This window comes from Hyperolius riggenbachi, chromosome 5 (assembly GCF_040937935.1).
Source record: "Hyperolius riggenbachi isolate aHypRig1 chromosome 5, aHypRig1.pri, whole genome shotgun sequence".
Taxonomy (NCBI): Eukaryota; Metazoa; Chordata; class Amphibia; order Anura; family Hyperoliidae; genus Hyperolius; species Hyperolius riggenbachi.
In genome coordinates, this window is record NC_090650.1 from 334,261,023 (window position 1) to 334,274,853 (window position 13,831).

Here is a 13,831-nt window from a genome sequence, read left to right on the forward strand (position 1 = left end):
AAGCTCTCTATATATGGACCCCTTTGGTTGGTCGGATAAAAGGTTGATTTCCTCTTGAGTTCTGTGTGGACATATTTCTCTAACGTAAATTCTTCATGATCAATCCTGATCTGTACGACTGTGTCACCTGGATCTGGGATGATGGGTGTTTCCTTCTTGTCTCTGTCAGTGGGGATCCCTTGTAATTTTTTCATGTTGAAGAAGCATTTGAGGGTTAATTTGCGGACGAAAGAGTTGAGATCTATGAATAATTCATACAGATTGGATGACTTGGCTGGGCAAAAAGATAGCCCCCTGCCCAGGACCTCTCTTTCGGCCTCATTCAAAATATGATTTGATAAGTTGAAGATACATTTCGGGGGTTCTTTGTTTTTAGAACTGTCTACATTGATAGTTTCCTGGTTTGTTTTCTTCTTGCCCCCTCTCTTTCCTCTTTTTCTCGGTCCTCGTGAGTCCTGCCTCCCCCTGTTGGTACCGGTGAGGAGATGGTTAATGGGGGTGCCACGTCTCGTAGGCTCAATAATCTCGGTTGTAATGGGGGTGTCTCTCCTAGTATTGTCGGAAGCTCTAAAAAAGAAGATGATGAGCTAGTAGTACCCCTTATTGAGATAGTGTCCTCACTGCTATTAGTTTCTTGTGTATAGGTGTAGTAGTCGGTGATTTGTTTGGTATCGGCCTTCTGGTCGATACGGGTCTTCTTATTTAGTGTAGGTATTTTTGTCCTTTTAGCCTTGGGTGTGGGCCTGATTTGAGGTTGCTGTGTGACTTCCTTGATTTCGACCTGTCTTTCCAGGACTTTTGTTGTGGTTGTCTCATCGGTCGGTTCTTGCTCGTCGTTGTACAAACTCAGATCGAGCAGTTCTCCTGAGATCTCACTCCACTCCGGTGAGAGTTGTGATAGATCTCTCTTCCTTGAGTTCGGAGTAGACATGGGGGTACTGAAAATTTCCCGATTATCTGTGGGTGGGCTCGTCTTCCCTGCTGGTGAGCTTGGACTCATACCAGGATGTATCTGCTTCAATCCTGGGTCTCTTTGTTTTTCTATGTTTCTTTCTGTGGTTCTTTCCTTCGAGAATTCCTGATCCATGATCCTATGTATTGGATTTTTTTGTATTGTTGTTCTCTTTATCTTTATTTTGTTCTTCGGTGAATTGCAGTCATTTACTCCTCTCTGCTTTGCCGGGGTACGAACTCCACGTGCTTTCAGTGAGGGCCTCCTCGTGTGGTTCAAGGTGTGATTGATGTTACGATCTGGTCCGTGGGACTTCAAATCCTCCTCCGTTAATCGCGGGGTCTGGACTTCTATATGTGGTACTTCATTCTGATTAGTCGTATCTACGTTCTCTTGTCTGTTTCTATTTGTAGATTCCCCTGCTCGTTGGCCTGTCTGGGGGATAGGTCGCAGGGTTTTTGGCCTTTGTCTGGTATTAATATATAGATTCCTGTCCCTATTAATTTTCTTCAGCTTTCCCTCAGAAATTTCCAATTCAAATTTGCTGATCTTATTACTAAGGATATTCGAGAAGGACTTGTATTGGGTAGATCCTGCATATTGGGCTAGTTGGGACTTATGTTCTTTGATTGTTAGTTCTAATGTAGCTAAAATGGACTTCCTCTTTTTAATGATACGCTCCAGGATTGAAGCAGATACATCCTGGTATGAGTCCAAGCTCACCAGCAGGGAAGACGAGCCCACCCACAGATAATCGGGAAATTTTCAGTACCCCCATGTCTACTCCGAACTCAAGGAAGAGAGATCTATCACAACTCTCACCGGAGTCGAGTGAGATCTCAGGAGAACTGCTCGATCTGAGTTTGTACAACGACGAGCAAGAACCGACCGATGAGACGACCACAACAAAAGTCCTGGAAAGACAGGTCGAAATCAAGGAAGTCACACAGCAACCTCAAATCAGGCCCACACCCAAGGCTAAAAGGACAAAAATACCTACACTAAATAAGAAGACCCGTATCGACCAGAAGGCCGATACCAAACAAATCACCGACTACTACACCTATACACAAGAAACTAATAGCAGTGAGGACACTATCTCAATAAGGGGTACTACTAGCTCATCATCTTCTTTTTTAGAGCTTCCGACAATACTAGGAGAGACACCCCCATTACAACCGAGATTATTGAGCCTACGAGACGTGGCACCCCCATTAACCATCTCCTCACCGGTACCAACAAGGGGAGGCAGGACTCACGAGGACCGAGAAAAAGAGGAAAGAGAGGGGGCAAGAAGAAAACAAACCAGGAAACTATCAATGTAGACAGTTCTAAAAACAAAGAACCCCCGAAATGTATCTTCAACTTATCAAATCATATTTTGAATGAGGCCGAAAGAGAGGTCCTGGGCAGGGGGCTATCTTTTTGCCCAGCCAAGTCATCCAATCTGTATGAATTATTCATAGATCTCAACTCTTTCGTCCGCAAATTAACCCTCAAACGCTTCTTCAACATGAAAAAATTACAAGGGATCCCCACTGACAGAGACAAGAAGGAAACACCCATCATCCCAGATCCAGGTGACACAGTCGTACAGATCGGGATTGATCATGAAGAATTCACGTTAGAGAAATATGTCCACACAGAACTCAAGAGGAAATCAACCTTTTATCCGACCAACCAAAGGGGTCCATATATAGAGAGCTTCTACACTGAAGTGATGGAGGGGTTTAGAAAACTAGAACATAAGAAAGGAAAGAGAAAGAACCTCAATAAGGACGAGGAAAGGGCAATCAAAGATCTACAAGCAAATAAAGAAATTGTTATCAAATCAGCGGATAAAGGGGGGGGGGGGGGATCGTGATCATGAATAGAGACGACTATACGAGGGAAGGAGAAAGAATTCTTCAAGACAGAGAATACTACTCAATTCTACAAGAAGATCCCACTAAAGAATACGGGGGCATACTGAAAACATTGACAAAATGGGCACAGGAGGAAGGAATTATAAGCAAGATGGAACAAGACTACATAACCAATCCAAACCCAACCATGGCACAATTTTATCATCTACCAAAGATACATAAGTCATTAACAAATCCACCAGGTCGGCCGATCATAGCGGGAATTGATTCACTGACAGCACATCTTTCGGAATTGGTGGAACAGCACCTACAACCATACGTGAGGAATCTACCATCCTACCTCAAGGACTCAACACAATTGCTATCAGAACTCAGAGATCAACAATGGCAAGAAGATTACCATTGGATTACTTTAGATGTGGCCTCTCTATATTCTAATATTCACCACAAGATTGGACTACGAGCAGTCTGGCACTACCTGAATTCTGACGATAGGTTTCCAGAGAAACAGAGATACTTCATTATACAAGCCATCACGTTTATACTGACGCACAACTACTTCCAATTCATGGACACCATATACCTACAACAAAGAGGAACAGCTATGGGGGCAAGTTTTGCTCCAAGCTACGCTAACTTGACGATGGGCCTCTTCGAGGAACTGCTACTTGGACCCGACAATCCTTTTAGCAGGAACGTCATCTACTACAGGAGGTATATAGATGACCTAATTTTCATATGGCAGGGAGAGATAACAACAATCAACCAGTTGAAAGACTATCTCAATAACAATGACTGGGGCATTTCGTTTACCATGAATCACAGCACACAGAAAATTGAATATTTAGACGTGACACTATACCAGGATGGGGGGTCGATCAAATCTTGCAATCATTTGAAATCTGTAGATTCCAATGCCTATGTGGACTACAAAAGCAGCCCTCATAGGCCCTGGAAAACCAACATACCATATGGCCAGTTTCTGAGAATCAGAAAAAACTGTACTGACATCGACCTATGATGAACAAGCAAAAATCCTCACGAAAAAGTTCAAGGAGAAAAAGTACCCGTCCCGACTAGTGAGAGAAGCAAACAAGAGAGCAAGAACAACAGAGAGAGCCACACTGCTCGACAGGAAAATAAACAACAACAAAAACAACAACAAAAACGGTGCCCCTGAACTCAATTTCATCACGAGGTTCTCGAATCAACATATAGAGGTCAAAACAATAATAAATAAACACTGGTCACTTCTTAGAAGGGATCCCTTTCTAAATACCCAACTGCAAAATAAACCCGGAATAACATACAGAAGAGCGAAGACACTCAAGAACATCGTAGCCCCAAGTAAACTGAAGACTGCGGATACCGCAAAAAACTTGGAACTAACCATAAAGGGAACACCAACGAAGGGTACTTTTAAATGCAAACAGTCCCGTTGCCTATGCTGCAAGGTGATAGTAACTGGACAAAAAGAGTTTACATCCACACAAACAGGTGAATCCTTCCAGATCATGAGCAATCTGACTTGTGCCACTAACTTTATAATATATCTCATTACATGTCCTTGCAATAAACAGTACGTCGGCCGAACCACTCAGCAACTAAGAACAAGATGGAGCCAACACAGACGCAATATAGAAAAAGGTTTCCTCAAACATGGACTCTCCAGGCATTACAAATTATACCACAATGAGAATCCAGAAGGTACAAAAGTCTGCCCCATTGAGTACATCATGGAGGGCTCCGCTAACCGTCACAATATGCTGAAAAGAAGAGAGATGTACTGGATCTTTCAATTAAACACTCTCCAACCAGAGGGTCTAAACGTCTGTTTGGAGCACAACCTTTAATAATTCCAATTCCTGCCCATATACCCCCCTCTCATCCATGAGTCAGCCTTGATTACGAAATCCCTAGAACCTTTCACATATAACTATCCGAGGAGCAATTAGGATCCGTAAAGGAAGGATTCAGCCGCTCTATTGGTCACTATGTACAACATATGCACATAACTGCCTTAAAGCTAATGTTCGGGCTCAAAAAGCCGTTCGACCCTCAATAACCAGACTACAGGTCAGGATTTCGTATTGGATCCCTCCCTTAGGCCCCTCCAATTAATCCTTATCACATAAATCCCCCCCCCTCCCTTTTAAAATATCCCCCCCTTTCTCCCCCCCCTCCCTTTTTTCATCACAGTTGGAGGGGGTTGGCCTTAACTAGGGCCCGTATTTTACCTCTAAACTCCATCTATCAAATTGGGGGCAGCCCACACTTCGAGACTTTATCACATATTAGTTTTTGGCTATTTATTCTAAATTTTCACGTATGGCCCTCTGTATTACCGGCACACTTGCATTTACACACAGAGGCGCACCTTTATGCTTCGGTTGCAGTTGTGCTACTTTGGTATCATCATTGACAATATTATGGCCGCAACACTGAGAAAGACATATGAACTCATTTTCTCTCTGTGTACAATATGTGTTTCTAAACAGAATTGTGTACGGTGGGGGCTTAGCCAATCCCCCACTCATATAGGCCTCTGGCTATCTAGTAATTGTGCCCTTTTTATTTTACTTTATTTTATTTTATTTTTATTTGTTATTATTTTCATCTTATTAATATATTAACTATGTTTATGCGTCAGGTATTCTTTAAATTACTAGTGTACCTGTTTCCCTTCCATTTCCTGTGGACTTTTAGTAATAGGCAGCTTTCGTTTCTGACATCTGAAGTCAGTCCTGACAGGCACGCACCCTTGGCGTGGGTCTGTCACCATGGTAACATGCATATATTACAGGGCCTCCCTACGTCATGACACCGCCCTCTCTCCTTCCCCTCGCATGACGGATTAGAGCGCACGTCTACGGAATGACGTGCGCTCGGGTACTTCGTACAGCCTCAGTGGGCGGGCATACTCAGATGCGTCTCCCGCGAGGTGACGCTGCCTGTCCGGAGGAGACCGCGCCCCTTTCTTCTTTTACCTCTGGCCATGCAGTACCTGTGGCGATAGAGCCACGCCCCCCTTCACCACCTCCCTGGCTACCATTGGGGCTAGATGTGAGCATACACGCCCACCTCCTCCGCCCCCTCAGTAATTGACAGCGCTATAAGTTCCAGGCAGCCAGGACAGCGGCGCTCAATTGGCGCCCAGGCACATCACAGGACACTACAGGTAATTTCTGTTCCCCAGTACCTTGACTTTATTTGGCTTAAATTTCTTGTCGTCCCTCTGACATTGGCTGCACTATACATTGCGCCTCCCTAGGGGTCCTTTACCTACTGCAATACCCCCCTAGTCCACCCCTCAGCCCCAGCGTCCCTCTTATACTTTACTTTGCCCACCTATTAATATTTTTACGGGTTAGTCTACCCTTTATATATTATTTTTAATTATGTCCTGGTCCTATGAGAGTATTTACGGGGTATCCTTACCCTACTCATGGTGCAGCGCTGTCAGACTCATAAATATGAGATTACAGCGGTACACTTCCCTCAGGTTGCAGGTACTTTATTATTTTTAGCTCAGGGCAGCTCTTGTCCTTTTAGGTCTTTTCAGGCCACCACGTTACTCATGGCATATACGTGATACGCATCACTTATTTGGCCCGGCTAAGTTGACTACCTATGTTAGGTATTTTATGTTATATGTATTGATTTACACCATGCCTTTCAAAAATCCGGCTATTGTAGCTATATGTATCTTATATGTTTTTTCTTTACTAATTAGAATCCTGAGCGCCTTTGTAAACTGTTTTTATGTTCTTATTTCAAGCACGTATATTTGACCTGATGAAGCGGCTGCGACCGTGAAACGCGTTGTCGATGTGCACAAATAAACTCTGAACTTCCTTTTACATGGTTTGATTACTACTAATAAGGTAGGCAATCTCTAGAGTTGTAGAGCTGTGATATCAGTTACCACACACATGCATACAAACCAGGGACGCTGCTTAAAATCCTCTCGATCCGACACGGGCGCCTCCAACCATTTCTAAGCTTATGCTATATCCCCCTAGAGGATCCACAGATATCAGGTATACCCTGTTATATCTGAATTTTTCCTGGAGCGACGACCGAACCGGACGGGAAAAGGCCGAGTGAGGGCGGTACTCCCCCACATGCCAAGACGAGTGGTTGCCTCCAGCAACCCACACTTGTGAGTATTATTCTTATACTACTAGTACCTGACGTTAGTCCAACGTTAATACACCAGATTGGGCTCCCGATCTCCCTGTATTTTTGTCATTTCAAGTTTGGATTTACTCCTAATGACCCTCACAGTCTGGGGGCCTATCTTGCAGGGGTCATAAAACAAGTGTGGACATCGTAATCTTCACACCCGTAACAATTGCAGCCACAAAAACGCCTGTTCTGAAGGATGTACCATTTTATCGGAGGTAGTGAAGTAGTAGTTGGGGCCCCCTCCGCTTGCAGGGGCTGCTCCCCTGTAATTACACCACTTACTGCATACTTATTTCAGGTTTGTGATTCAGACACTACTGCCAGGCAACTGGTATTGTTTAAAAGGAAATAAATATGGCAGCCTTCATATACCTCTCACTTCAGTTGTCCTTTAAACTTTAACATCAGTAATATACATTCCTCACCACTATGTTGTGAGTCCGGGGTGTTAAAAAGTGAAACGTTTATAATGGAAAGGGTTTGATAATCTGTGAGGTTTAAATACATTACGGTACTCTAATCTCATTTCACAGTTTCTGTCGTACGAAGAATCTTCTTAATATTCTCAATAGGGTCACATGCCCCTGGGGAAAATATTTCACAATTGCCTGTGATTTCTTTATCACTTTTGTAGAGTCTGTAACCTCTCTTCCGGTTTTTTTGTGATCCTGTCACTGTGGTTGGAAGTAAAGGGAGATTTATCCAAGCAGTACCCAGACAAAAATAGAAGAAAAAAAAAACAAACGTAGGTTTTGGGCCTTCCTCGTGATATGCAAGACTGGAGAAGCAATTCTGGGCTTTACAGTTCGGTTATGGAGAACTAAACGTTTACACAAAACTTCCAAACGCATCAAGACCTCTCTTTGGACATCCGTGATATCTAAGTTGGTGGCCATGGTTTCTTTCCAGCAATGTTGGTTTGATGGTCTTTTTTTCTTATTTATAGGAGATAAATCTGGGACACTTCTCATCAAGGTTACTGAAGTTCATGAGGAGTGTACAGTGTGGATTGCACTGTGTCACCAGTTGACTGACCTACAGAATGTAGATGATCACCCAATGAGTCAGTGTCTTGAGACAGCAAAGCTGAAGGTTCTATTCTCTCGGCAAACTGCAGCACAAGTTAAACCAAAGTTAAATGACATCATCCATATCTACCCACCATGGTAAGTAAATGATAACATATGCCACACATGTACAAGTGCTGGTGTTCTTTTTCATCCTGTACTATATTCCAGTCTCCAATGTTCTGCCAGTGGTACAGCACAGCTTTTGTATAGTTTCTTGCATCTTTCTCTGAATCCACCAAGAACTCTCACCCCTTAAAGATGAGCTGTTTTGAAAGATGTATCAGTGTTTCGCCTACCTCGCCACTTTTTCTAATGACCTGCCTTTCATCCATCGCACAAGCAATATAAAATAGATTAACATGTGCACAAGTGCACTAACCACATGCAGTGTTTACATTCCAGAGTAGGAGGTATTCAGGTAGTCCTCCAGAATACAAGTGTACTTAAAGGAGCACTATGGAGAAAAATGGGGGCGTCCACATCTAGTTCCTTTTATTGTTGATATTTCTATGAGAGCCTATTGCAGGGCCCAAACTTCCACCGCTAGCAGGCACCCAAATTTTCCTATTTAAAGCGGTTTTAAAACCCTAATATTCAATAAAAACATGTATTCTTACTTTTTATATGCCATACGGTTATCATATTTGCATTTGTGCATAAGTATTATTATTCATTTAGAATTTATAGGTTCCCAAAAGTACAGTTTTTTGCTTTTGTGAGCTGACTTTGCATTTTATTAATAACTGTTTTTATTCATTGCTGTATTGCAGGCAGACATGCTTTCAGTGTCTCTCTGTCTCCAGCTGCTTCTCCACAGTCAGAGAATGTGTCACATTCCTCACTTGATACATTTAAGTAAACACAAGATAACATTATCTAAAGTTCCGATGCGTCCACATTTCACTGCACGGAACTTTCAAGCTCTGTGTGTAACCCTTCGAATGCTGGTCGAGTAAAAAAAGAAATGCTGGTTGCATATTATATGCTGAAAATAATGTTTTAGAGCAAAGATGAAATGCTGGGTTATATTCCGTTTTAAGGGAAAACATGCAAACTCTATACAGGTAGTGTCCTGCCTAAGATTTCAACCTAGTGCTGCAAGGCAAGAGTGCTAATGAGCTGTATGTGCACATCATCTAGTTTATTACCCTGTTGGTTTGCTGTAGAGCAGAATCTTAATGATCCCTGAATTATGATTTTAGAACTTCTCTACAATAGTCCATTTAAAAATAGTTCTTTGGACGACAAACTGTTCAGGCTGTGTATACGCTCACTATCTACAAATCATCGCCACTCAGAGGGCTCACAAACTAATCCTTACAATAGTCATATGTCTATCAATGTGTTTTTTTTTTTGGGGGGGGGAGGGGGGGGTGAAGAAGGCTGCCATTACCTTGAGAAGGCTGCCATTCTCACAGTAGTTAAGCCAGAGTCCCCACACTTGGCACAGTTGGTCGCTTGGTGACCGAGGTTACAAATCCAGGAAAAGTGGGCAGAGCATAAAACAGCCAATCAAATTTCAGCCATTCATTTTTAATTGGAAAATGTAAACTGCAGCCATTCTTAGTCTGGTAAACGCAGGGTTCTCAAACTTGCCACGCTTGGTTACTGGGTGAATGAGATTAAGATTCAGGAAAGTGGGTGGAGCTTTCAACAGCCAATCAAAATTCACCTATTGATTTTAAAGGGGAATATTTAAACTGCTGCCATTCTCACAGTGTTTATGGCAGAGGCTTCAAACTTGCTGCAGTCGGTCATTGGGTGACTGGAGTCCAAATTCACTAAAGGGCGGGGCCACAAACATCCAATCAGGTTTCCTTGATGGATAAACTGCTTCCATTCACACATTTTTGATGCCAGGAACCTGAAAGCTCATAAACTTGGTCATTGAGTGACTATCTGTCAAAGTTACAAAAAGTTGGCGGAGCCAAAAACAAATTTCACTGGGAAAATATAAACTGCAGCCATTCTTACACTGCTATTGGCAGGGTTCTCAAACTTTACACAGTTGGTCACTGGATGACTGGAATTAATATTCAGGAAAATGGGTGGAGTCTACAACAGCCAATCAAAATGTACTTATTGATTTTCAAGGGGAATATTTAAATTGCTGCCATTCTTGCATTGTTAATAGCAGATGCTTCAAATCTGGTACAGTTGGTCACTGGGTGATTGGGGTTCAAATTAAGAAAGGGGGCGCGGCCACAAACAGCCAATCAGATTTGTTTAATTTCCATGTGAATATACAAATTATTGATACCAAGGACCCCAAAGCTCATAAACTTGGTAATTGAGTGACTGTATGTCAAGATTAGAAAAAGTGGGTGGCGCCAACAACTACTTTTTTAACATGGCAAAATATAAACTGCAACCTCCATTCACACATTGTTGATGCCAGGAACCTGAAAGCTCATAAACTTGATCATTGAGTGACTATCTGTCAAGGTTACAAAAAGTTGGCGGAGCCAAAAACGAATTTCACTGGGAAAATATAGACTGCAGCCATTCTTACACTGTTAATGGCAGGGTTCTCAAACTTTGCACAGTTGGTTACTGGGTCACTGGGATTAATAATCAGAAAAGTGGGTGGAGCCTAAAAAAGCCAATCAAAATTCATCTGTTGATTTTCAAGGGGAATAACATTGAGGCATGGAGTAGAAAAATGACAGGGGTATATTGGTGTTACGTTCAGTTATCTAACTTTTTATTATTATTTAATATTTATATAGTGCGGACATTCCGCAGCTCTTTACATAGTATATACAGTATATAGTCTTGTCACTAATTGTCCCTCAGAGGAGCTCACAATCTAATCCCTACCATAGTCATATGGCACTCGCAGTCTAGGGTCAATTTTCTTGCGGGGAGAAGCCAGTTAATTTATGTTATGTTTTTGGGATGTGAGAGGAAACCGGAGTGCCCGGGTGAAACCCACGCAGGCATGGGAACAACATACAAACTCCATGAAGATAGTGTCCTGGCTGGTATTTAAACCTGGGGACCCAGTGCTGCAAGGCGAGAGTGCTAATCACTAGGCCACCGTGTTGCCCTCATACAACCTCTAAGGTTGTATGTTTGTCCTATTGTGGGTGTCCGGTTATCTTAGGCAATGCTTCACTCCTCACTATATGTTTGAGTGGTGTTAAGTCTGGACAGGGACTGCAGGCTGCTGACGTCCTTCTGAGATTCCACAGATTTTCAATAAACCAGTCATCCCAGTGGATTCTGTTTTTTGTTGTGTCTTGCTGTGAGGACATCAAGTACAATATTGTTCCATTGCAAGTAGATTAAAAATTACAATTCATGCCATATTAAAAATACAACTGTTGACTTCTGTCTTTTGGAGTTTGTTTTCCTGGTCTGAATCAAATACAATCCTTTTCTTCTGGTGCTTAGGCAGTGATAAATTATAGTGTCCCTTAAATGTCAAACACAAAGTATGCATTTGGCTTGAGCATCAGACGAGAGTGAAGAGGATACAATGGTGATCAGGAAAAAAGGAGACATTTAGCATCTGCTAGAAGCATTCCTTTATTTTATTTCCACTGTAATATCTGGTTAGCATGTAGCCAATGTACGCCTTTATAGTTGTTTTTGCTGCTCATTTTAGGTATTTTGCTGTAGTCCTTGAATTTATCCTTTAACTAGATGTTGACAGGAATGCAGTATATTCACATCCTCTTTGCCATCAGGTCATATATAAGCCCATGGTTGCCCACGCATACAGAGGTTGAGCTAGCATGCACCTTTGCTCATTAGCCTGCAGAATGTGTCGGTGCAATTTAAATACTAAATTATAATAAAAAGATATGGAACTGAAGGTATTGCATACACTAAGTTTGGTAAATGTGCTATGTGCGCCCATTTACCAGTACTAAGGCCATTGGAGCAGCACCCGCTACACTATTAGGGGCACGCATTTTTTTCCCCATAAATCTAAGGGCCCGTTGCTACTAGCTGTGATCCTATATGAAAACTGGATCGCTAGTCACTTGCGGATTGTAACAGAACCACAATTAACATGTAAATCACGGTGCTGTTTCTCCAGTAGTGCAACTCGTTTTTTTCCTGAATCACAGTCGCCAGCCTGCTGCGCTTGTGCTCCTATACAATGTATAGGACTAGGAGCACAGGAAATTGCATTGCAATAGCACCGCTGTACGATTTTCCTCACGATTCGGCATTTTCAACGCAAATTTTTTTCTCTCTCATTGGAAATCGAATGCACCATAATTGCACTGTACACTCAACGGATCATGGCACACTTGCAGCGAAACTGCAGTAGTTGAAGTATTGATTGCAGCGTTATTGCACATGCGATTGTGTTTCCTAGTGAAAAAAGGTACTAATATTGTAATGGATGCTGCTCCCCCAACACAACAAGTTCCAGTAAAATTACTGTGTGCTACCTGTGCATGACAAATTTCCCTGACTTTCATGCATCAGTCCCCATCTCTAGATATCTGATACTGATCAGTGAAGCCCCCCCCCCCCCCCTGAATTGCAGTTACACTCCTCCCTCCTGTAGAAATCAGCAGTAGCAATGCTGGGTGAGTATGTATTCACCTCCCCCGATGTTTGCCGGTGCTGATTCCTAAACCTTCAGTTTCCAGTTTTCCTTGACAACTTCCTCTACTGCGCCCACCTAGTCCTGTCCAGAAGACATAATAATGTTATTGGACTGGGATCTAGTAGACACAGCTGCAGGAGACTGGGGATGAATCACTGGCAATCAAAAGATCATTGCATCTCTCGAATGGAGATACGCAAGTATATACCTACCCAACATTGTTTCAGCTGCTGATTTTAGTGCAGCAAAAGGGGAAGTACAATCGGGCTCATTTACAAATGCTGAATTGTATGCAGAGGGAAGCTCTAAGGTGGAACTAATAATTAGACTATTAATGGGGTAGGGTGGGGGGCATTATAAAACATGCACTATGAAGAGTGAGCTATATAGGGGGTTGTATTAGTTGGCATCAATATAAGTGGATAACTATACTGAGTGGCACTATACATGGAGACCCTATAAGGGGGCACTATGATAGTATTGCTTAAAATGGCAGGCAGCTAGCATGGGGACATATAAGAGAGGCGCCATTATAGTTGGAATGGAAGGAGAGCTAAGCTGTGAAGCCATCACAATAAACATGGTGTTAAGTCACCTTTCATAATACTCTAAAACCTAGGTTCTCAACATGTGGTACGCGTACCCCAGAGGGTACTTCTTATGGTTCCAGGGGGTACTCGGGCTTAATATATTTGACCACGAATAACAAATTTAGAGTTTTAGAAAATTATAAATCTTATTTTAACAACCCCAAATTAGTATTTTAGCTAATTAAAAGCAATAGTAAATGTTTGGAAATTGTTTAGAACCAATTATCATGTACTACAATTAAATATATATTTGTCAAGGGGTACTTGTAATAATGTTTACTATGCCAGTGGGTACTTGGTGAATACATGGTTTTAAAAGGGGTACATATCAATAAAATGTTGAGAAACACTGCTCTAAAAGATAAAATAATCAAGTAGTCTCCTTAACCAGCTGAGCGGTCTGGACGAGCTCAGCTCGTCCAACACCGCCAGCGGCTGCCGCTCAGGCCCTGCTGGGCCGATTTTGATGAAATAAAAAGCAGCACACGCAGCCGGCACTTTGCCAGCCGCGTGTGCTGCCTGATCGCCGCCGCTCTGCGGCGATTCGCCGCGAGCAGCGGCGAAAGAGGGCCCCCCTAGCCGCCTGAGCCCTGCGC

At 42.6% G+C, this 13,831-nt stretch overlaps 1 protein-coding gene across 1 annotated transcript in view; it reads left to right on the forward strand.

The window, feature by feature from the left end:
* SPIDR (scaffold protein involved in DNA repair) overlaps window positions 1–13,831 on the forward strand; it is a 651,436-nt gene that overhangs the window by 215,829 nt on the left and 421,776 nt on the right. Inside the window, exon 8 of the mRNA XM_068237354.1 lies at window positions 7,952–8,171. Coding sequence (XP_068093455.1) covers window positions 7,952–8,171 — 220 coding nt within the window. The remainder of the gene's footprint in view (window positions 1–7,951; window positions 8,172–13,831) is intronic.